Source organism: Pleurodeles waltl, chromosome 11 (assembly GCF_031143425.1).
Source record: "Pleurodeles waltl isolate 20211129_DDA chromosome 11, aPleWal1.hap1.20221129, whole genome shotgun sequence".
Classification (NCBI taxonomy): Eukaryota; Metazoa; Chordata; class Amphibia; order Caudata; family Salamandridae; genus Pleurodeles; species Pleurodeles waltl.
In genome coordinates, this window is record NC_090450.1 from 204,236,211 (window position 1) to 204,262,399 (window position 26,189).

The 26,189-nt window shown below is 44.6% G+C and overlaps 2 protein-coding genes across 2 annotated transcripts in view; both read right to left on the reverse strand.

Annotated features, from left to right (window-relative positions):
• DNER (delta/notch like EGF repeat containing) overlaps nucleotides 1–26,189 on the reverse strand; it is a 1,195,805-nt gene that overhangs the window by 956,865 nt on the left and 212,751 nt on the right. The gene's annotated exons all lie outside the window — the stretch shown is intronic.
• Nucleotides 1,817–10,547, reverse strand: LARS2 (leucyl-tRNA synthetase 2, mitochondrial). The gene has a single exon (XM_069213418.1). The coding sequence runs from the start codon at nucleotides 10,448–10,450 to the stop codon at nucleotides 7,799–7,801; it is 2,652 nt and encodes an 883-aa protein (XP_069069519.1). The 5' UTR covers nucleotides 10,451–10,547; the 3' UTR covers nucleotides 1,817–7,798.

Sequence of the window (26,189 nt, forward strand, 5' to 3'; positions counted from 1 at the left end):
ACACCCCACTCCAAACCACTCTCCCCAACCCAACCTGATCTGCCCCACTCCAATTCACCAGACTCCAATACAAAGCAATCTGCCCCTCTCCAAAACAATCGGCCACACTCCAATCCACCTTATTCTATTCTTCCCCACTTTAATCCAAAACAATCTGGAGTGGGGCAGATTGTTTTGGATTAAAGTGGGGCATATTGGGGTAAGGCATTCTGCCCTGCTCCAATCCAAAACAATCTGCCCCACTCCAATATGCCTGAATACAAAATAGCCTGCCTCCTCCAGCCCAAAACACCTGACCCACTCCAATCTGCCCCACTTTACTCCAATACAATGTGAAGTGGGCCGATTGTTTTGTATTAAAGTGGGGCAGATTGAAGTGGAGTGGATTGGATGGGAGCAATCAAAAACAATCTGCCCCACTCCAATCCATAAGTCTTCCCCCACTACAATCCGCCCCAATCCAATCCATCCACCCCACTCCCATCCAAGTCCCATGGCCCATGTTGATCTGCCCGATTCCAATACAAAACAATCTGTCAAAACAACCTGCACCACTTCTATCCTTTTCAATCTGACCCAGTCCAATCTGCTCCACTTTAATTCAAACAACAATCTGACACAGTCCAACTCCAAACAACCCACTCAAATCTAAAACAATTTGCCCCACTCCAATCCACAGCACCCCCAATCCATCACACTCCTTCCCAATTCACCCTCCAATCTACCCCACTTCACCCTGATGCAAACCACCCCACTCGACTCAACCCAATCCACCCCAGGCCAAGCCACCCTGCCCCATAATCCACCCTGCCCCATAATCCACTCCACCACAATCCAACCCACCCTATCCCAAACCACTGAAGCCCATTTTAGTACATCCACCCCACTTTACTCCAATCCACCCCAATCCACCCTATCCCAGTTCAGTCCATCGCACTCCAATCCATACAGCCTAACCCACTCTTATTCACCCACCTCCAATCCACCCCACGCCAATTCACCTCACCTCAATGCAATCCACTCACTCCAATCAACCCAACCAAATCCACCCCCACCCAATTTCAATGTACTTCATTGCATTCAAATCCAATTCACCCTACTCAAAGCCACCACACTTGCTGCAATCCACTACAGTCTACTTCAATCCAACTAACTCTACCCCATTCCAATCCACCCAACCCCATCCCAGTTCGGTCCACCCACTCCAATCCTCCAGCCGACCCCAATCCAAACCACCCCACTTCAATCCAATCCAATCCACCCTACTCCAATTCAGCCCACTTCAACTCAATCCAGTCCAGCCACTTCAATCCAGTGAATCCAATCTACACCACCCCACTCCAATCCAATCCACTCAAGTCCAATCTAATCCACCCCACTACAACCCAGCCCAGCCTTATCACTCCAATCTAAATCACCCAATTCAATTTAATCCACCCCACTTAGATCAACCCAAATCCACCTCATTCCATTTCAATCCAATCCACCCTACTCTACTCTAATTCACCCCACTATCTTAATCTACTCCAACTCACTCCACCCTACTCTACACCACGGAACGCTACAACACTATTTCCCCCCTACTCCACTCTACGACACTTCAGCAAATCCACTTTACTCCCCCACTCCACTAACTTTAAGCCATGTTGAACAGCAATTGTGCTTGTGTACAGCATAGCATAACACATTGCCAGAGCCTATAGCTCTTGTGTAGGTGAGACCTACTGGTTTTGCCAATGGTTGTTTATTTTTGTATCAACACTTACTTAAATGTAATGAGAAGACCGGATATAAAGAATTGTCGGTGAAAGAGGCCTTAAACAAAAGCAGTTTGATTTATTTCAGTGTTACAGCACTATACAATTATAAATTTCTACATGCTTTGCCAGAACCAATACAGTTGCCTCCACCAAAAAAGGAATTAAAACACTCATGAGCTCATTCTTATCGGTAAACTGTATTTAAATTATAATTTCTTCAGAAGGTTATTGCTTATTGATCTTCCTCAAGTATTTGACATAGATGGAACTTGAAAAAAAATTGTCATTCATAGTTGTTCACAGGACCAAGAATTAATCTCTTAAGAACTAAACAAACTCTTAAAACATACAAGATTCATATCTGTTGAATACCCTATGGCAGTGGTTAATGCCCCCCCCCCAGTTGAAAAATAAGAATCATTGGACCCCCCTCAGACTTTTTCACAATTATTTCATAAAGATAGCAATGTTTAAATAGGTCTAGACCTACTTACACATTGCTGTTAATTAATGTTACCTTTTTAAAAATGCAATAACATGCTTCTGCCTAAAAACAAAGCCCTGTTATTTGTATGAAGCTTCTTTTGGCCAGAGCCTGACACCCCCCCACACCCCGCCCCTGGGATCACTTGAGGCCCGCCCTCCAGTTTGAAGACCTCTGCCCCATGGCATGCATAACATGCAGTAACACATTTTTTTCTTGTAGTTAACTATAATTTGCATGCCTTTTGTTAATGGTAGGCATACAAAGGGACAAACAAAAATATACATCCCAGAAATCACCATGCTGCTGGCTAAAAAGGCAGGGTTGGACCTATGTACCCAGGCTGGTAGATTCTGAAAGTTCCACTTGGGAGTGGACGAACGGCATAAAACTGAAAAAACAAAAGTTCCCTTTTTATGGTTTTTCCCTTCACACAGTGCAGGTTATGTTTGCACAAATTATTTTGCACTTCCAAAAAGTTACTAATTATTACGTATAAGTGAAGTCCACATTGAATTAAAACAACGCAGGAGCTGTGTGGGCATTCAGGCACTCCCTGATCAGTTGTAAATAAAACCGTAAAAAGGATTCCCACAATTAAGTGTAGTTAAAATAATAGACTTTTATACATTAGCACAAAAAAAAATGTAATTTTCTCCTGTTAACATGTCCAATGATGTGTGCTGCTACTCCAGGCATCTTTTAATATAATTACAGAACAATTACTGAGTTCGGTTTTCTAATAAGGAAGCTATGAAGAACTGCGCAAATGCCTCTTTCCGTGAACTTGCACAATGGTTTGTTCCTGTAGAAGAGATGTGGTTGAATCATGGCTGCTTGTGAATAACGCATGGCTTGTAAATGTTGGGAGCTTCTGCCAGGACATGGGCACAAGCACACCAGTACTCAATTTTTTTTCAGAGATGCAAGATGCATTATGCAATGAATAAGAGAGATATCCAAGATGTCTATGTTGTAATTCATCATAATTTTCCTATCTTTCTTAAGCAAATATTCAATCGATGTTCTTTAAAAGTACAAAGACTTCCAAAATGGCTTTGCAGACTTCACATGTATTACACAACCCAGCTACACCACCACATAATTTTCACCTCTGCCTCAAAAGGGGAGGGGGCGGGGGTGTGGAGACTTTCTTTCTATGTACCATCCTTTAACATTTATCTTTTGGTGAGAAATAAAAGGACGGGTTGTGTTTACATTTCCATTAAGGCAATTAAAATGCTTAATTGAACAGGTAGTCAGATTCAAGCAATTAACTCCAGAAACAGAATAGATAGTTACTTTTATAATACCTTAATTTGACAATTAGTACACATTAATCCGAATGAATATACCCACATTTTACAGTAAACTTTTAAAATATTGTTTTGCAAATCATTCAAGGATTGAAAGCCGTATACATATAAAGAGGGATGTAATCTAGGTAAACAGGGCTTCTACTGTCCAATTCCAAAATATTCTGTGCATTTGGGCCTCTGCATCCACGTAAATGGTTGCAAGAATAAATGTATCATCGTGGAGAAAAGATACTTTCTGCCTGACATAACTGTGGGTTTGTATTGTTATAGGTAGAAGGGTCAAGAAAACCAGACACAGGCCATGGGCAACACTGAGGAATTTGTGGCTGCATGATGGTAGTGGGAGCAAAAACAGCCCTGAATGGCAAGTTAAACACATCCCTCCCAGTCCATCTCATAAGTTAGGTTAGAATTTTTAAAGTATTCAGCACGTTGAGCAAGGCCAGGGTACTTCGACGACCCCTTCATCAGGAATTAACCAACAATGCACTGAAACCTAATATCTCCGGAAAATTAATAGATTTTTCTTAAACTGAATGATCCTTAGTCTTAAATATTTAAACATTGAAAGAACGTTAAAAAAATGAAGCAAAAGAAAATAAATGAATAACCTTTGCACTTAAGAGGGATTCAAAGAAAAACGGTCAGAGGATATATTTTTTTTTTTTTATGGATGCACGTAGACAAAGATACCCCAACATGAAACAAGTGCGTATTCAACAATGGTGGGATTTACCCTGTCATGAAGCAATCTGGAGCAAGCCACGGAGGAAAGTGATGGAGCGCGTGTATTACCTTTATAGTTCTTATCGGTGCTTAGGACGGCTTGAGGACCAGGCATTAATGGAGTGACTTGAGGTCTGCCCACTTATGTATTATGCAGCAGCATCTACCTCACTGGTATTTTCTTCCAGTATCTCTTAAGATGTCTGCACAATATCACAGAGCTGGCGACAGAGACTGCAGTTATGGTTGAGGTGAGATATGCCTCTGGAATAGACATTTTGATTTGCTAATAACTCTGGTGTCGCTGAATGCTTTTGCAAACAATCTGAAAGACTGATAACTACACCCCCATTACTTATTCCTGCGTTCATGCAGATCATTCATAGGATCTGGGAGCAGAAAGTTAGGAGGACCTAAAGTAGCACTTACTGGTTGAAGTACCACCCCTACAGGATATAGTGTATTCAACTTGCCCCTCAATGCTTGGTGAACTATTTCTTTAGAACTCCAATATCCACCAGGCAAAAATTTAAAGTTCTCAGCGAATCAGGTGTATTATTTAGGTTTCTGAATTTCAGTTACTTTAGAATAGTATGGTGGTAAACAAGAAGGAAACCTGTCAGACAGTAAGAACACAATTTTTGCAGTCAGACCACTCTATACCATCCTGACAAGTCAGTGCTATTCTGTACAGCAGTTTTTTTTTTGCGAAGAACCAACATTCTTATGCAATATGAATCTTTCTGGAAGCCTCTCCAATCTCTCTCCACCCATCTTGTATGACAAATTAAAAACAGTCAATATTTGGTGTATGTATCTTTTTTTAAGATTAATACGGATTGCTCAAAAGGGCCTATCAGAGTGGACACTGAAGTGGATTTAGGAAAGACAACAATCAAAGCAGGAAACAACTGGTCCCACCTGTATCTCAATCAGGAATCCAGCAGGTGATCTAACCATAACAGGTTTCAAAGGGATGTAGGAAAGTAGCGAAAGAGCAACGTCTAAAAGGAATCTTCACTTCTAAGACTATGTACGAACTGAAAAGTCAAACTACGGTCTCATAGAAAAGAAGGGACACTGACAAAATAGCAGCCAAAGTACAAAGTGTAAACTTGGCATTAAGGGTGCAGCCTGTCAGAGCCAACAGTGAAGTCCACCTAGACACCAGTTTATCAGGTACTGGCATCCACATTGGAGCAATGAACCTAGGGCATCAGAAGACAACAAGCAAGCAAAATAACGGCTAATACAGAGGTATGCTCTGGCAAACATTTTAGTAGCACTGGTCTCCAAAACCGAACACAAGAATGTAGGTGCTAAGAGGCCTGTGGACAGTGGCATTACATGATCTCTCTTCCTCTACATATTATAATTTCTTTTAAAATATCCTTGCTGAATCGTTTACCAATTTGAGTTAATATAAAATAAGCAAATCCCACTTTTGTTGTGATAATCGCATTTGCTAGTTCTGTTCTAAAAGATGTGTACGATTGGTACAAAACATTTAGACAAACTGGTAAATCTTAGTCCACTATTCAGGTTCTCCATGTCATCCCCCATTTTATTCCTTCCCTTCAATTTCACCCTACTGGCAGTAGCTGCTGACATACAAGCATCATGTTATCACCAAGACGACAGGTTGCATTAGTGTCAAACTGGGCCACTGAACAAATAGTACAGAGATGATCACTGCCTGCAGCTTGTCTAAGTCCCTACAGAAGGCATAAGACTGCCTCGATCCTTAGACTGTCTTTGCCATGCAGCAGGATTCCAAGCACTAACAGGTTATTATTAACATAAACAAGATCATTGCACAAATTGTCTAGTGCCAAAATCCTACAGGTCATGCCTGGTCATTACATGAACACACTTTCTTGGCGCCCTGCACTCCGTGAGGTAGCCTGGTATATATTTTCAGAGTGCAAAGTTACTTGTAATACACCAGCCTACCTTCTCAAGGAAGACAGGGCTCTGAAGGGAAAAAGGAGTGATGTTCAACAATCAGAGGATTCCCCCAACCTGAAACGTGTCCTTGTTCCAAATACACGTGAGGGGGTGAGGGAAGGGTTCTAGACACTATTGTATCCTTTTACTACATGACATATGTGCAGGAAGGTGTACCACAAGGCCATTTAAGCATTTTTTTAACTGAACATTTTAAATATGACTTATCAGGTGAAAGTTGGAATTGACTTCTTTGATTATAGGAAAGGTATCTGAGTAACAAATATACACGAGTGCATGGAAACAGATAAATGTATGGAATAAAATATTGCATAAAAACTGAATGATAAGGTGGTGTTCCTGGTTTGACGCAAATGACCTCCGGGACAAACCACAAATGTGCTGAATATGCATAGCTACAAAATCCCGCTTCAACGTGCGCTCCAGTTGGACTCAGGAATTTCTGATATAAACGCTGTTTGTCTTGACAGTATTACCTCAACGTTTTTCAATTAAAAATTTTCAATTTAACCGATATAAATCATGTTTAAAAAAATAATTTAAACGTCTAAAAAAGTAGCAAAAAAAGAAAAGGAAAATTATAAATATGGTGCCACATCCACGGCTGTAATAAAAAATGTTTTTTTTAAAAAAAAACATTTTATGGTTGATGGAAATGAACAATGTGAAAAAAACAAATACGTCGGTAAACAAGAAAAGGTGTGCGAGTCAGCGCCTCTAAGTGATATCTGGAAGATATTAAAAAAAAGTTGAAGTAACAAAGGGATTATAAAGCGCAAGAATTTTAAGGTTGTGTAACTTAAACAGTGAAACACAAAATTTGTACATGGATTGAATGGCTAAATAAGGAATTAAAACATTCTGTAATTATTTGATAATATGGGTGTTATTTCAAGGACTAGCACACAATTCGCAAATGGCTGCATCCTATGGAACAGGTTACTCTGCCAGACCACACATGGGGAACAGCACACGCTGACAATTAAATAAATAACGTATTGCAAACAATGCCAGCCTCTTCCACAATTAAATAATAAGTCTGAAATTCAGCTGAGAAACTCAACAACCTTTCTATTTACATTAAACACCAGTCTGGCAATAGACCGCGTGGGTGCAGCTGAAATATACATACAGTAAAGAAAACACATTTACCTCCCCACCCTCCACTGCCCCCCCCCCCCCCATTGGATTAGAAAAAAAATATATGACCTTCTACTTTAGTCACTTGTATGAAATATGCCTGGCTTTAATTACCAACTCGTTTTCTCATTATTAGAACTGGAGTATTCCTGACATTCAATCAAGACATTTTCATAGCCACAAACGAGACCACCTTTGTTTTGTTTGCCTCTGGGGGAAATTTGTCACACCTGCGTTGTTATGATAGCCACATTTTGGATTTTTTCCTGCATAATGTTGGATTCATGTCTTAGTTTGCTATTAATAGAACATACACATTTCTTTATAATATCTCAACTATCAAAATGTGCTACAGTTAAAAGCCTTTCGGGCACGGGATAAATTATGCGCATGAACAGAGTTTAATTTTCTACAAGGAAGTTGATGAGAGCTGTTCTCGGGGAGAGGAAGGTCTTTTTGATGGTGTGACCTTGCAGGTATTTTACCCCAAGATCACTTTGAAGAACTAGTTCAGTTACTTTCTCAGTATTCTTTGACATATTGTTGGGAACAGTGATTTTGCCAAATGCCTTATTGTTGATTAAAACAGAGACCTCTACCATGTCTGGCTGCTCAAGATACTTTGGGTCCACATGGGGCCAAGACTGGGAAAGCACATCCAAGGACCACTCATAATGGTGGCAAAGCTTATTTTCAATATGTGCCATACCTTTCCATAATTCAGACGACAAGTGTGGTATTAAGGGTGCGGTCATGACACAGAGGGCTGCCAAAGCATCTTCAAACTCTTGGCTGTGAAGCACAAGATGTGGAGAAGCTTGGGAGAGAACATTGCTCAGGCCCATAAGTCTTGAAATAGCAGCATTTAATAAGAAGTCTTCTGTGAAGTGTTCTGTTACGTGTACAATGGTCTGGTTCTTATTCACCCATATCTTTTTGGCTTCATGCTTCTCGTTTATACTTAACTGGCGAGGGTTGGGTTTGGTACTAGAGCTTCGGGCATCTATTAACTTGGTTACAAGAGACCAAAGGCGTGCTTGCCATCTCAGGACACCAGAGATGGCATCAGACTTTATATCATACAAAATGTCTTGATCTGGAGGGGCAGCAAAGAGAATGTAGAGCCTGACTGTGTCAATCCCGTACTTTTTCACGAGTATCTCAGGTTCAACCCCATTGTGTTTTGACTTGCTCATTTTTTCCCATGTCACCTGCACACTTTCACCTGTGTGAGCGTGAACAGGGTGTGAGCCACTGAAATCAATCTCATCTCTCTTTAAGTATTGCCCAGTTGAGGCTAGCTTAAATGTTTGCCCTTTAATAAGACCTTGAACTAAAAGCTTTTGGAAAGGCTCCTTGTGTTTCACCATGTTTTGATCACAACAGAAGTGACTGAAGAATCGTGCGTAGTACAAGTGCATGACTGCATGTTCCTTGCCACCAATGTACAAGTCAACAGGCATCCAGTAATCTGCCAGGGCCTTGTCAAAGGGCCTCTGAGTGTTGTGGGGGTCTGTGTACCTATAGTAGTACCAAGCTGAGTCAACAAAGGTGTCCATGGTGTCTGTTTCCCTCTGGGCCGGACCTTTACACTGTGGACAGCTGCAGGTGAGCCAACCTGGCACCGATGCCAAGGGAGAGCCACCCTTCCCAGTCAGTGCCTTCATATGAGGGAGGGTAACAGGCAGGTCCTCCTCAGGCACAGGTACCGCCCCACAGGAAGAACAGTGCACTATCGGAATGGGGGTGCCCCAGTATCGCTGTCGAGATATCAACCAATCTCTAAGTTTGGGGCTTGTTAGATGTCCGCCAGCTCCACTGCTCTGAGCATGCCGTGTGATGGCCTCCAATGCCTCCAGCCTGGTCATGCCGCTGAACTGACCGGAGTTGGTCAGTCTTTCTGTTCCGTCATCCAGCTTCTCAATCACCTTTGGAGGAGAAATGCCCAGTCTGCCAGCCGCCACAGCATCCTCAGCACTAGTACAGGGAGTACACACCTTGGTGTCTAGGTAGCCCTCAAATTCTGGCTTGGCAGATATAACGAGGGGGATGTGGCGGCCGCTTAGCGGGCAGACGGCAGTCACTGTTGTTAGGCTGTCTTGTCCTGGGATCAAGCTATTTTGCAGGACATGCCTCAGGGGGCTCTCCCCGTGCAACAGGCGGTGGCTGGGCAGGATAGATACGTGAGAAGCTCCAAATATGGCTTCAGGTGAGAAGGCATAAGCAGTCAATGTCTCCCCCGTGGCTGGCAGGGTGAAATGAAAGTGGCACCCCGTGCACTCCCCAATCCAGTTGGCCTGCATGGCCTTGACACCGTCCCAGCCGGCTGGGAGGTGCTGCAGGGCATCAAGCATGGCCTGGGCATAGACGGTGGTGCGCAGAAACCACTGACGCAGGTAGCGGCGCTCTACAAGCGCCCCTGAGCGCCAGGAGCGGCCTCGCTCGTCCACCTGCTCGTCGGCCAGTACAGTTTGGTCCACCGGGTCCCAGTTGACGAGCTCCTCGCGGCGGTATGCCAGGCCAGCACGGTAGAGGCGCAGGAAGAGCAGCTGGGTCCAGCGGTAATAGTCGGGCTGGCAAGTGGTTACCTCCCGCTCCCAGCAGAAGCGCAGCCCCAGCGCCTCCAGCTGCCTCCGCATGCCCTGGATGTTGCTGCTGGTCCAGTCCTCCGGTCGCAGCCCCCGCTCGATTGCCGCGTTCTCGGCCGGCAGACCGAAGGCGTCCCAGCCCATGGGGTGCAGCACGCGCCGGCCCCGCAGCCGCTGGAAGCGCGCGATGCTATCGCTCAGGGTGTAGACGCGCACGTGGCCCAGGTGTAGCTGCCCGGAGGGATAGGGGAACATGGACAACACGTAGAACTTGGGTCGACCCTTCGCCTCCCCCGTGGGCTCCGGGGCGCTCACCCGCGGCCGCCACCAGTCCTCCACCTGCTCGCGGGTACGCGGCCCATACTCGCGCTCCCAGCTGCCGTTCTGGCTGTAGATGGAGCGGGATAAAAGTGCCACCCACGGGCGCTGGTAGGTAAAGCGCAGGGTCCCGACCCCGGGCGGCATCTTAAACTGGTCCCGGGAACCCGCAGCGATTCCCTGCCCGGGTTATTCCAGAACCGGCTAGGCAAGGGCACGCGCTAAAGACCCGGAAGTGACGAGTTTCATTAAAGGAATAACCCTTGGCAACGACCATCTGTCACATGACGAGCTGTCATGTCGCTTATCTGCTGCGACCCGTAAGACAGTCCATAGGGTGCTTCACTGAAAAACAGCTGAAAATGATCTAAACATATCGTGGCACAGTGAAAGCAAGTAACAGTGCTTGATGATGACAAGCATTCAGCAGGAAAGTCATCGTGCATGCCAACATTTCGGAACAGATAGGTGGGCGAAATAAAGAGAGACAGTTTTATCGGCTTTAAGTATCCTAGACGGGTCAATGGGAGCTAGTAGAGCGTTTGCAGAAAATAATGTGTCGCAGCCAGGACACCATGTAATACACATCACCGACAAAGATGGAATACCCGGTGACACATGGAAATGAAGATGAAGTCATGCTGGTATCACACACATCTGTGGAGACTAGAACAACATCAAAGAAGTTCTAACAACTACCAGTAATTCATAATATGAATGATACAACTTTATAATTACAAATAAAAAATGTCTTCCATTGTAGCCGTTGGCATGGCGCAACACGTCTCATCATAGAAATGTGCAAGATTTGCATAGCAGCAGTGCTTAATTTGTAAATAAAAAGGTGCCAGTGCCCAAAGCCCTCCTCTTAAACATGCGGCTGCTGCAATTATATGTTTGAACACGAAATACTGAGGAGGTGCAATCCTGAAGCCACCTCGGGCCTCTTCAATCCATATAAAGCCACCCCATGCCCCTTCAGCTCACTCTTGCAGCTTTCTACTTCCTCCCTTTGTGACGCTTTTTCGTTTTCCCCTATCTCCATCTTTCCCATATGTGTCTTTTGGTCGCAGCACATGCTCGAGGAAGAAGAATAAGCCCCGGCCCTCAAAAATAAGTGCTGGTGCTCAGCACCGGAAACAACAAGCACAAATTAAGCACTGCATAGCAGGCTTATTTTAATGTATTTGGAAAGGGAATCAAGACAGTCACTGTTTCCTCTTGTCCTACACTGCTTTACTTTCTGTACCAAACGCTACAGAGTTCCTTCCACCGGACTCACTAACCTAGTCTGTATAACATAAACCACAATATGCACAGCGCGGGAGGCGGCAGGAGGCGGAAGCAGTTTCCTTCGGGCAGGAGCCCTTTAAAACTTTGGCAGCGCTCCTGCCTCGCGGGACGCGCACAGCGCGGGAGGTGGCAGGAGGCGGAAGCAGTTTCCTTTGGGCAGGAGCCCTTTAAAACTTTGGCAGCGCTCCCGCCTCACGGGACGCGCACAGCGCGGGGGGCGGCAGGAGGCGGAAGCAGTTTCCTTCGGGCAGGAGCCCTTTAAAACTTTGACAGCGCTCCCACCTCACGGGACGCGCGCGGGCGGCGCCCGGGCAAAGCCCGGGCCAAGGGCAGGCCTGTCCTGCGCCCGTCATCGTCCGAAAGAGGCTGGGCTGGGCCACCCCTCTTTCGTTTACAGTAAGGAGTGATTGCTCAAATCTATTTTTAATTTTTGGTACATATTGTGGAGTTTCTCTTTGCTTTTAGTGGACTTTTAAAAGCCTATTGAGTACTATCTTGTTTGTTGCCACGCTGCTGCATTGTTCTCAGCATTGGTAATATGGGCAGGAAAAAAGGAGCCCTATCTGGGCCACAGGGGGGGGGGGGGGGGGTGGCAGTAGCAGACAGGGTTATGGCGCCACCACATTAGACTCCTTTCTGGCAAGAGCCGTTGGGGTTGTTACAAAATAAATTGATTTGGCAGAGAGGAGGCTATCCATGGAATTGGAAGATTGGCACCAGGCCCTACAGAAAATGGCCCTTGTGAGGCCGCGGATGTGGAGGTAGATTATCTGGGGATGGGGCAAGGTGCTGGTATGGCTGATGCTGAGCCTCTCCAGGCTGAGCCAATAGAGTCAACAGAGGATCCTGGGGGCCACGGCCCCTCTAGAAGAAGTAAAAGACTTCTATTGTCTTCTCCCCCGGCCTGTCCTGTGGTAAATTGTAGCCCTCCCCCGAGGAAAAAAAAGCCTTAAAAAAACTGATACCAAAGACTAAAACACCTCTCCTGGAGCTCCCTAAGGGTGCGAGCAGTGATTTTTCACCCTGTCAGCACTTGGGGCACAATACAACTAATATACTGACTACATTTCGGGAGATTATTCAAGAGCTTTTGTCTCCCGTGGTGGCGAAACTATCTGCCATAGAAAAAACAGTATCCCTGATTTGTGCGCAAGGAGGTCAAGGAAGCCAGGGTGTAGGTAGAAGTGTGGCTTCGTCGAGGCATCCCTGCGCCAGTAAGGAGTTGTCCTTCCCAGAGGTAGCCGCAGGACCCTTGGGGCCCATGGAAAAATCATCTTACCTTTTGGTGAATCCTGTAAATACTGAGGGTCAGGGTGCCTGTGCTGAAACTGCTCCGACTGTACCAACCTCTTCATTGAGAACAGAGAGGTCAGTCAATATGGTTAGCTGCAGCAGGCAGACTGATATGGATTCTGTGGCAGCTGGAGGGGGTGGCCAACTGCTGTTTGGAAATGACAATCTGAACCAGCCAACGGCCAGGCCGTCCCCAGCCTGTTTGGATCTCCCCCCTGCGTGTGCCCCTTATGTGGTAGTGCTGACGAATGTGCCTGCTCTTGTTTATGGGGCAACTGAGTCTACAAACCAACTCATAAATAAGGTTGGACATTGGCTGAGCAAAAATTGTGATTTTTCATGTAAGGACTTCAAGGATATCCTGTTTGCCAGAAGAATTGGGTGGGTCGGTCCTAAAAATAAGATGGGGAAGGGCGACTGTATTATTATAAATGTCAGATATCCCGCCTTGACTAAAAGACTTCTCTCTAGCCATCGCTCTCCTGTCTCTAGTGCCGGTTCTATGGGTATGGTTCCCTTGGGCTATTTTTATGATCACATGTGAGTGTGTACTGGGGTCTCTTCTGGATCTGGTAGGAATCTCCCCCTGGGTCAATTCAGCCTGCAGGCATATAGTAGAAGAAAAAATAGCAACCTATCCCTGGAAGGGGTGGATTGACAATGCGCCAAGGCACTGGCTATACAAGAAGAGGTGCCCCCACAGTGTAATCTTATCTCATGGAATATTGCAGGCTATGACGCTAAGTTATCTGATCAAGCATGGGTTGGGTGTGTGGCTAACTATGATGTTATCATGCTTCAGGAAACTTGGTCGGCGGGACTGGCTGTGTGGGATGGGTATGACAGATATGCAATTCCAGCTGTACAGTCTCTTGGTGGTCGCTCGAAAGGTGGCCTGGTCACTCTAATTCGCCTCTCTAAGATAGTGGGTGCTTTCCAAATTAATTGTAACCATCAAGGTATATTGCTGGTATGGGTACTCTTCTACAATCATTTTAATGTATTATTGGTCAACTTTTATAATGCTGTGTGGGGTATGGGGTGCCAAATTGGGGCCCTGTTCTCCATTCTTAAGATTATGAAATATAGAATGGAGAAGGTGGGATTGGAATTTTGTGCCATCATCTCCGGGGACTTTAATGCCAAGTTGGGCCGGTCCAGTACTGTGGTTAATCCCTTCATCCGTGACTGTGAGGTCTATTCAGCGCAGGGTCCGCAGGACTCGAGAGGCAGAGATCTACTAAAGGAACTCGGGGAGTTGGGCCTCTTGAATTTCTATGATATTGAAGCAGTAGGCTCTCACCAACTTCCAACCTATGTCGGAAGAGGGTCTGGATCCACCATCGACTATATTTTTGTGTCCCCTCCTATGAGAGACTTGGTGATTGGGGGTAAAGTGTTAGGCGAGTGTTTTAGCGATCATAATCCCCTTATATTGTCCTTTAAACTCCCTGGGGCCCTACGCTCACTAGGACGAGGCAGGCCTGTAACAGTGGTGACAAAGGACCAGGGTAGGCGGCTTGGGTGAAAGCAAGTAGACCCCCAAAAAGTTGTGGGAAGGGTTGTGGGGGATAACCTACATCTATTTATGGAAATACTCCTGACAGAAGCGCCAAATCCCACGACTGTTATAGTTGCGATAACAGTAGTATATGCAGCTGTCAGAGACTGTCTCTTTTTAGTAGGCAACCACCCTAATAAACATAAATGTGGCTGGTACGACAAAGCCTGCTATGATGCAAGGGCAAATTTAAAGATGGTTACCAAGACTCACCCTAGAGATTGGGTTCTCGTAAAAGAAGCCAGATTAAGATATAAAAGGACCCTGAGGGATAGCAAGCTAAAATATAAAGATAAAGCCTGGGAAGAGTTAGAGCGTGCTACAGCTTTGAAAGACCCCGGCCTGTTTTGGAAGGTGGTGAATAGAGGTTCCTTTGAAACAGAAACCTCTGAGGGCCTTGGATGTAATATGGCCCCGGAGGCCTGGGTAACACATTTCTGTAGTATATTTGAGGGTACCCCCCTAAGAAATATGCGGGAGAATGTGTATGATGGGGCTCCTAACCTAGCAATCAGATTCTCACTACAGGAGGTTTTTGATGCAATACAGAGTTGTGTGCATAATAAAGCACCGGGCCCGGACTCAATCCCGATGGACCTGTATAAAGCTAACCCTCAGTTATGGGCACCCATTCTCCTAAATGTTCTCAATGCAGCCGTTACTGTGGGTATTCCTGCCTCTTGGAGATTGGCATGCATAGTCCCAGTGTTTAAAAAGGGTGATCAAAATGATCCTAAGTCTTATCGCCCTATTTCACTGCTGGATTCCTCTGTGAAGATTCTGGGATGGATTATCTTAGGCCGTCTGGAGGCCTGGATGACAGGAAATGATATTTTAAGTCGGGAACAGTATGGCTTCAGGGAAGGCCTTGGCACGCAAGAACAGTGTCTTAATTTACTGATGATAATCAACAAATACACGCAGGCCAGGAAAGGTACCCTTTATCTTGCTTTTATGGATCTTAGCTGTGCTTTTGATAAAGTGAACCGGTCTTTATTATGGGAGAGGCTAAATCAGTCAGGGTTGGACCCTAATATTGTAGAGCTTCTCCGATATCTCCATTCAGGGACAGTTGCAAACGTGAGGGTGGGCCCAAATGGGGAATGCTCGGAGGCTTTCAAGCTTTCAAGGGGTGTGCGCCAGGGGTGTGTCTTGGCCCCTACCTTGTTCCTTCTATACACAAATGGACTGTCAGATTTTCTGATTGGACACTGCAGGGATGTCCCGAAGGTGAAGGGTATTGACATCCCTGTGCTGACGTATGCGGATGACGCGGTCCTTATGGCCCGCACGATGAATGGTCTCCGTGAATTAGTTAGAGCTTATGTCGTCTTTATGTCAGCTTTGGGACTGGAGGTCAATTTTAAGAAGTCGCACTTTATGGTTTGTGGTAAACCTATGAGTAGGGTGGGGGAGCTAAGGGTGGAGGATCAAATTATTAGCAGAGTCCATGAGTTCCCATACTTAGGGGTCATTTTTGATGAGAAAAGATCTTGGAAACCCTGTATTGCTAGAAGGATTGTGCTTTTTCATGCAACAGTTGGTGCAACCTTTGACTTTGCGGCTAGGGTAGGTAGTAAACCTATCAAACCCCTGCTTGAAATCTATAGGCGGAAATGCCTACCTGTCCTTCTGTATGGATCAGCACTTTGGGGGTTTAGGGATACCCGAGCCCTTATGGTGGAAGAAAATCGTTTCTGTAGAAGGCTTCTGGGTGTTGGACAAAATATTCCTGGATTTTGCCTTCACCTGGAACTGGACCTTGAGTATGTACAGGACACTACCCAGCTGGCTCCGCTTTTGTTATGGATTTCAGTTTGCAGTAACGAACATGCCTCTCTTAATAAGGATATCCTAAGGGATTGTTTGGCCTGCGACAATGTAAAGCATATTCCCTGGCTGTTGCACATAAGGAAGATGTCACATGACCTGGGGCGGCCTGAATTGTTTGATTATCCCGAGGACCTGACTAGCTATGATAAGAAATGGGTCAAGGATAACTTTCAGAGAATCCAGGAGACCAAGAGGGAGGGGGAGGCTCGAAGGAAAAAATCGATCAGGGAATTTACTATGCTAAAGATGTGGGTGGGTCCTGAGCGATATCTCTCAGAAATCAAGGATGTGAGGGAAAGGTCTCTCATACCTCGATTCCGCTTGGGGATCATTAGAAGTAATTTGTGCTTCCCCCTAGGTCAATATGGGGAGAAATGTATTAGACCCTGCCCCTGTGATGGGGTGTCCCATCAGACCTTGATCCATTTTACACTGTTCTGTGTCTTTTATGCACCATTTAGAACCCGATTTCTACTACCGCTCCTTAGGCCCAACGGTTTTGTGCAATACCGTCCTGCTTTCATGTGGCTGCAAATGGCCTCAGATGTACTGGTATGGAATGGCTTGGGATCATTCCTGAAGGGAGCTACTACTTGGCGCAAAAATGTTGAATTTTTAGAATGATTTTACTTATTTTTTTCCAGTTTTTATGAATGAGGTTTTTATCTTCTTCTGTTTTTTATTCATATATATATATATATATATATATATATAATTATATGTACTTGTTTATATGATGGGTGTTTTTATTATACATGGTTTTTATGGGTATTTTTACAATGTTTTGGTGATTATGTATTGTAATGGATGAATTTTTTTCATACCGAATAAAGCTTCTTCTAAAACCACAATATGTAAAACATATTTCCTAACAAGAGTATTGCCATCCATTAATACAACGTACTAGGAAAACAAATCAGAATAATACACATTCCATACTGCTTGCCCTCTATTCTAATTAAGCACAGAGATTCAGTTAAGGATGTAAATTGGTACAAAGTCAAGCAACAGGGGCTCTAGCCGGCCAAACGTCCTAAAAAAATATGAGCATTAATTTGCATAAGCATTTTACAATAAACCCACTGAATATGGTCACAGGAAGTTTACCCACCAACTGTAACATACACCTGGCTACAATTGGCATGGACGTGGTAACAATCAAAGCTGAAATATAAACTCTGATATAGTTATGGTTACATCTTACTCTCCATTGGAAATGTATTGTTTTTGAATATTAGATAACTTTGGCGTTTTAAGGAAAAAGCACAAACATTTCCCAAAACTTGATTCAGCCATATGTAACCAGTCCTTGAGAGTTTCATTAAAATCGAAAGAAGAGGACAAAAGAAATAGAGCCTCAGAGTGCCACAAAAGTGCTTAACGCCATTTCAGTTCCAGGTATGGAAAACTGTGGGGGAAAACTAATGGATGTTTTTACACGAAACTTGGATGAATTAAAGCAGCCTAGTAAAACCTACAATCCTACTATGCTTCTATGAAAACCAGTTCGTTTTTTGTTGCAAAAATGGTTAAGTGGGGTTAAAAAGATAGTTTGAAAACTAAAATCCCAATTTTGAAATTTCAGTCACTTCCAATCACTTTTGATTTTTTGAGAAATGTGATTGGTTGGTAAAAGGTTTTAAAATATTTTTCCACCAACTCAAATTTGCAAACAGATGGAGGTCAATGTGAGAACTCATGGTGTGTAAACTGAGATAAGCCAGGTCCCAGTAAGATGAAAAAAGCCTTTTGTTCCCAGGGAAAAGTGTGAATTTCAGACAAACAAATTGCGATTTTGCATTCAGTTGCATGTTTAAATATGCAAATGTTATGACTAATTTACAGTGTCCACTGGAAAGTGATTTTGTATTCCTAATAACTTTGGTGCCATTTGACAAATCTGCATTCATTTAAGCTGACACTTAGCATATTAAGTCTCTCTTGGTATGTAAAATTTAGTACAGCTCTGTCACAAGGGGACAAAATCATCGGGTCCCAAAAACTTTCATTTGGTAATAATTTTAAGACCCTATGATTGTTCTCCACAAAGCGTAAGACAACAGACCTGGCCTTAAGATGATTCCTGCAGATTTGTCAAAAGGGGCTAAAGTTATTGGCAAATGAAAACTTGAAGAACAGGTGCACATGGCTTGATCAGAGTGGGGTGGATGCATGTAAGAAATTAGGTTTCTATTTGGCACACATGTGCATCCTTTCCAAGCAAGAACTGCAATACTAGTCAGCGGCTTCACGCTGCCTGGCATTGATTCCGGTGACACTTTGCAGGGCTTCGCATTGCTTTGCAGCAGTTCCGATGAGGATCACCGATGACAAAGCACTTTAGGCCCACTTCCAAGGGTCCAGCACTGGGATGGCACCTCATGGCAGGGTAGACTCACAGATGCAGACTCCAGATGCTGCAACAGGTGAGTTGGAAGTCTTTGATGCCGCCTGAGACTTCAGAACAGGAGGCAATCCAGCAAGCCCTTGGAGTCACTTTAGTTATGGGGATGAAGAGATGCAGGTCCAGTCCTTCTCACCCCCAAGCAAAGAGGACAGCAGGCAGCAGGGTAAGCACAGCAAAGAAGGAGTCCTTCAAAGTCCAGCAGAATTCCAGCAGAGTGACCGTCTCTTTGGCAGCACAGCATTCTTTCTTCCTGGCAGAATGTCATCAGGTCAAGCAGTGTAGAAGTGTACTAAGTCGGTGGGGTTTGGGGTCTCGTCCTTATACCCACTTGTGCCTTTGAAGTCAGGGAGACTTCAAAGAGAGGCCTTTGACTTGCACAAGTCCCTGCTATTCCTTCTCTGGCTCCAGGCACACTATAGGGCAGTAGGTAGGCCTTTGTGAGAGCTCAGGACACAGCCTGTTCAATCAGTCAATCAATCATAAGATTTGTAAAGCACAGCTTATCATCCGGGGGTATCCAGGTGCTGAAGGATGCCTCTGTAAATCAGTAGCTACTCCTCTAAAAGCTATGTCTTGAGCTTTCTCCTGAAGTGGAGGAGGGTGTGCGAGGTGCGCAGGTGGGAGGGGAGGTCATTCCAGATCTTGGCAGTGAGGTAGGAGAAGAAGTGTCCTCCGCTGCAGATGCGTCGAACTTTCATGACTTGAATGAGGGCCGGAGTTGCTGAACTAAGTTCCCTGATGGGCTGGTGGAAGGAGAGTCTGTGGTTAATGAGATTGGGTCCGATGTTGTGGAGGGCTTTCTATGTGATGATGAGAACCTTGAATTTGCACTTCTTGTGCACAGGCAGCCAGTGAAGACCTCTGAGATGGGGAGTGATGTTGGTCCATCTGGAGAGGTCCAGAACATATCTCACTGCTGCGTTCTGGATGGTCTGAAGGCGGTGGAGGAGCTGGGTGGGGAGTCCGACGTGGAGGGCATTTCCGTAGTCTAGTCTGTTGGTAATGATGGCTTGGGTGACTTTTTTTCTGGTTTTGATGGGGATCCATCTGAAGATTTTACATAGCATGTGGTGTTGTTGAAGCTGGAGGAGGCCACTGTGTGTATCTGTTTGAAGGTGAATTTGCTTGTGATAATGATGCTGAGATTGCAGGCATGGTCAGTGTAGGTAGCTGGCTCTTTATATACTATCTCAAAGTGAGAGATAGTGTGCACAGAGTCCAAGGGTTCCCCTTAGAGGTTGATAGTGGCAACAATAGATAGTACTAATGCTCCATGTTTGGTAGTGTGGTCGAGCAGTAAACTTATCAGAGGGTACTGTTAAGCATTTGTTGTACACACACAGGCAATAAATGAGAACACACACTCAAAGACTTAACTCCAGGCTAATAGGTGTGTATATAGAAAAATATTCTTCTCTTAATTTATTTTAGAACCACAAGATTCAGAATTCAAGCAAGTACATAAATTGTAAGGTACTTGGCATAGGTAAATATAGAACTTTGAATGAAATCAGTAATATACACAGTTTGGCATAAAATGGCAATAAGCTATTTTAAAAGTGTACACAGTGCAAAATTCAACACTTCCCATGGGTGATAAGTAAAGGTTCATTTGTCAGGTAAGAAAAGCACTTACAAGTTCAGTCTCCGGGGCATAGGCAGCCCACCGTTGGGGTTTCAAGATAACCCCAAACACCCAGCAACACAGGACCGGTCAGGTGCAGAGGTCAAAGAGGGGCCCAAATATCATAGGCGCCTAAGGAGACTAGGGGTGCTCCGGTTCCTGTCTGCTAGCAGGTAAGTAGCTGGAGTGCCCTGGGGCATTTTAACATGAAGCCTGAGCTTTTGAGGTTCACTGCTAGGTGTTAAAGTTCCTGCAGGGGAGAGGTGTGAAGCACCTCCACCTAGTGCAGGCTTTGTTTCTGGCCTCAGAGAGCACAAAGGCTCTCACCCCAGGAGGTCAGAAACTCGCCCCTCAGTGGCAGGCTGGCACAGACTAGACAGTCCTGCACTAAAGGACTGGGTAAAATACAGGGGGCATCTCTAAAGTGCCCTCTGTGTGCATTTTGTAATAAATCCAACACTAGCATCAGTGTGGGTTTATTATTCTGATAAGTTTGATACCAAACTTCCCAGTATTCAGTGTAGCCATTATGGAGCTGTGGAGTTCGTTTTGACAAACTCCCAGACCATATACTTAATACGGCCACACTGCACTTACAATGTCTAAGAATGGAGTTAGACATTGTAGGGGCATATTGCTCATGCAGCTATGCCCTCACCTGCGGTATAGTGCACCTGCCTTAGGGCTTTAAGGCCTGCTAGAGGGGGGCTTACCTATGCCACAGGTAGTATTTTGTGTGCATGGCATCCCGAGGGGGATGCCATGTCGACTTTGCCTTTTTCTCCACACTAACACACACAATCTGCAATGGCAGTGTGCATGTGTTAGGTGAGGGGTCCCTAAGGGTGGCACGACACATGCTGCAGCCCTTAGGGACCTTCCCTGGTCACAGGACCCCTGGCACCACCAATACCTTTTACAAGGGACTTATCTGTGTGTCAGAGGTGTGCCAACTGTGGGAAAATTTTTAAATTTTTAGTGAAAGAACACTGGTGCTGGGGCCTGGTTAGCAGGATCCCAGCACACTCTCAAGTCAAGTCAGCATCAATATCGAGCAAAAAGTGGTGGGGAGTAACTGCAACAAGGAGCCATTTTCCTACAGTCAGTCAGGGGCTGTCTGAGTGTGGAGGGTGATATGTGTCATGGTGTTGCTGAAGCTGTCTCTAGGGGTGGCGTGGTCTTCAGAGAGGGACAGTATGAATTGGGTATTGTCAGCATATGAGATAATGTTGAGTCCATGGAAGTGAACAATCTCGGCCAAAGGCATCACGTTGATGTTGAAAAGGGTGGGGCTGAGAGAGGATCTCTGGGGAACAGCGCATATGTTGCTTTTAGGTTCTGAGGTGAAAGTTGGGAGGTGGACCCTCTGGGTGCAACCTGTGAGGAAGGCGTGGATCCATTTGAGGGCTTTGCTTCGGATCTCGATATGGTGGAGTCTGGAGGTGATGGTGTATTGGGATATGGTGTCAAACATGACAGAGAGGTCTAGGAGGATCAAGGCTGTCTTCCCTCCATGGTCGAGGATGAACCTGATGTCTGTTGCGAGGATAAGGGAGGTCTGTGCTGGAGTCTAGTAGGTAGGGCCTTCCATGTGTTCGGAGAGCTATTTGTTGATGGCTTTTTCTAGGACCTTGTCTGGGAAGGGAAGCAGTGAAACGGGGCTGCAATTTTTGAGTTTGCTGGGGTTGGCAAAAGGTTTCTTCAGGAGCGGCTTGACCTCTGCTTACTTCCATGCTTCAGAGATGGTGGCAGTCCTGACGGAGGTGTTGTGGATGGGAGAGTAGATACTGCTGATTTCCTTCTGGCCCTGATTGAAGATATATTGTGGGCAAAGGTCATTGGGTGAGCCGGAGTTGATCGAAGTCACGAGGGCCTCTGGTTCCTGGATGGAGACTGGCTTCCAGTCAGCGATCAGTGGCTGGGAGTGTTCCCGGGCGGAGCCAGTAGGTGTTTGATGCTAGTGGGTTGGGGTGAAAGTTTCTGTAGATGGCTGTGATTTTGTCGTGAAAGTAGTCGGCTAGTGAGTCACAGAGGGTCTGAGTGGTTGGATTGTGTTTTCAGTGGCTGCTGGGCAGGATAACTCATTGATGATCTTGAAGAGTTCCTTCAGGTGCTTGGTGCTTTCCTCGATGCGGCTGAGTAGGGCAACCTTTTTTTTGTATGAGTGTGTCAGCTCCTCCCTCCCATCCTGCCCAGGATGACCCATGGAGATGTTAATGGTCCATCAGGATTTGGATGACCTATGAGGCACATCTAGCTCCCTTTGTTTGTAGCTGTCTATAGGGAATGCACCGGAGCCCAGCTGTCAGCTACCCAGATGTGTATTCGGAGGCAGACAGGGAAATGGAATGGTTAAAGTAAGAAAATGGCAAGTTTCTAAAAGTTGCATTTTCAGACTTGCAACTTAAAATCTAATTTTACCATCAGTTGTGATATTAAATTGTGAGTCCAGAGACACCAAATTCAAAATATCTATCTGCCCCAATTGGAAATTACACTTACAAAATGTAATAAGGTAATCCAATTTTAACTTATGGGAGAGATATGCATTGCAGTAGTGAAAAACAAATTTAAGAGTTTTTCCCTACCTGGACATGTAAAATGTAAAAGTACATGTCCAAATTTTTAAATACGCTGCGCCCTGCCCTTGTGGCTGTCCAGGACCTACTTAAGGGTGACATATGTATTCAAACTGAAGGTTTGGGCCCAGCAAGAGGGTTAATTTGCCAGATCAACATGATAGTTTAAAAATACATTCAAAGAATCACAAAATGCACTCCTTCTATATAATTATAGTTCGAAATGAATCCGTAATGCTCACATGTAGTAATTTAGGTGTGCTACCCCGATGACGCGCTCCATCCTTGCGCGTGGAATACATAGCACAAATCCTGGGACCTCATAAAGTTACCCAGATAAGGGATGCACTACCATAGAACAAAAGGTGTAATTATAGTAAACAGTTTTAACACTACTTCAAAAAGTTCTTTCGAAGTTTTTAATCCAATTCGTATTCTTTTTTCAGAACATGAGTTCAATGAGGTGCCAATTTTCCTTTAACAGTACATAGAGGTTCACTTTATTCCATAAGTCTGCGTGACAAATCCATACCCGATGCATTTCGGGCTACTGCCCTTCGTCAGGGGTAACTGCAAAAAGAACAGCTTGCATCAGAATAAACATTCACTAGCACTCAGATTGTGCCCACATGCGTAACTTCATTAATGTGATGTGCAAAAACCTAAAACTATACTTATGTGACATCAAATTAAAATAAATGACTATATTAAAAAAACATCTAATTACACCAGTATTCATGACACCCTTTCATTTAAAAAACCAAAAATTCATGCTGGGCTAGTGCTGCAAAACACAGGGAGGCCCATTGATTAAAATGGGTGCGTCATTTTATCACCTGCTCTGAGCAGGCGTTAAACATGACAGGAACAAATGGTGCAGTGAAATATTGTAAATGTCACTACGCCATTTTTCGCCCCTCCCTGCGTTGGAACATCCCACTTGCATACGTTATGCCTGGTGAAGGCATACAGTGGCGCAAGGGGTTACAAAGTGGTGCAATGCAAGCCTTGCGCCATTTTGTAAATTTGGCATGGGGGGGAAAATGCCTCCTTGACGCCGCCTAAGCGTAAAAATAAATGAAGCTAGGGCGGCACAAGGGGCATGCAAATATGCTCCTAAATTTTACCTGAAGAAAATCTAGCCGCTACTATAAGAAGTGCATATCGTAAGTTGCAGTTAGGCGCGGTTGAACAATTGGAAACACATAGGACACGAGTGCAAAATCCATAGATACAACGTACATATAACTCTGCTTGTAATGAGATTGTCCATTTCTACCAGGTGAAATTAGTGTTTTTTTATTACTCAGGAAAAGGTGCATTGTTTTTATTAACTTTATCTACCCCATCAGCGCGAGAAAGCAATTAGAAAAAATCGATTGAAGGGAATATAGAAGTTGGTTTGGCAAACCCATTTTATTCTCAATTTACTTTCCAAAGCATTATAAAATTGGTTTTGCTGCTTGAAGGAATCAATCGCCTGCTCCGCTGTGTCTTGTTGCAAGAGCCTCTTTCCTCAGACTGTATTCTTCAGGTCAGCGTGACCTATATAGAAATGGAGGGTCCCGTTACTGAATGCAGCAGCGCCCAGAGCCAGCGGTGAATGATGAAGAGGGGCACAGGCAGTAGACGGTGCGGATTCAAAGTCAATCAGAACCGCCGGCTTCCTCTTACAAAGATCTCAGCGGGTGTCTCTACCCGGGCTTTGAGGCACACCTATGGAAGATGCAAGTGTCGTTTTGTTAGAAAGAATAATGCCGGTTTTATTTACAGCAAGCCACCAAGATCCAGCAAGAAACGTAAAAAAAAAAGACACACTAGGTTTTGGTTTGCCAACGTTCATTGCCTTTATTTGCTCAGTTCATAAAGTGAACTGTGACTGATATTTTATTGCCAGACTGCCAAGGCAAAATAATTATATTTTTTTTCAGCCCAGTAGAAGACTGTGCAGTGTCTGCTGTTTCACAAGCTATAAATATAGTTGCAGACGCAGCAGCAGAATTAATGATCTTATTTGGGTCACAAAGGTGAAACATCACAGCGGCTATCTTGTAAGATCTGGTAACGAACTCGAATTAAAGAAACCCAGACTTAGGCCTTCTTTATGAGAGGCGGGTAAATGGGCTGGATATTCCCTGCCCTTGGATTTAAAAGCACCTACATAGCAAGTTGAACCTTGAGGGACCACTAGGAAACGAGGAATACCTGGGGGAACGGCAATTCCGCCTCTATTTCCCCTTTTATTCCTCGTTTTGGGCAGTGCATTCAGCTTGAGATTTCTGCTGGTTTTACCAACCGAACCTCCGGATAAAAGCTATAGAGACTCGTATAAGGAGATGATCAAGACTGTGTAGATGACGCTAATGTACATTTTTATGTATATCCTCGAGATATTTCAAATCCATTCTACGGATGTCGGTTCATCAAAATGTCAGGAGTAGGAAAAGTGACATCACACACCCTTTGAACTCTGCAGATAACACACTGTTTGCTTCCTTGGAGCCAGGGCAACGTAGTGGGAACTACCAGGGCTATCCATGGAAATCTGCTGCTACCCCTGACTACCCCAATTGACGTCCACGATTAATACCTGATCCGATTTCTAACCACACTGTGTTGCACATATTTTGAGAAGTGTAACAATGCATACATTTCTGGTATAGCATTATTAGGATACCAAATGAAAACAAAGGCTGGGCAAACAGACCCAAAAACTGCTGCAGCCGAAATGTATTATTAGATGTATATATAAATATCTCCCTTTGGAAATATGGTCATATACTTAACTCGGTTTTCTAGCACTTTCTGCTAAATATGCTAGGATTGGAAGTGAAAAAGAAAATTAGCACAATCCACACTTAAACAAAGTAGACAGGTAATTAGATTGACTGAATTTACCAACTTAAAGAAGATGAACATTTTTGTAGGGAGAGATATTCATGTCTGGCCAATAATTCAACAGCAGGACTTTTTTTAGCTAAGCTTTTTGTAGTCTGTGTTTTCAGTCTCTCTTTTGTCACTAGATAATGGTTAAAGCTGCACCATCAGAAAGAGGGAGAGGGAAGACATGTTTTTGCAGTCTGCCCATAAATCACATGTTTGTATCCACTTTTTCATTGCTGGCTTGAAAACAGTGTGGCAGGAACATGCTAAAGGCAGAGAACAGGCAACAGGCCCCATTCCGACAATTTATGTAGCCACAAGGGTAAATGGAACGAGTGGGCAGAATTTAAAAGGCCCATCCTCTGTTCCAACCCCGGCATTATAGGCAAATACATTTATTTGTACAAACAAAA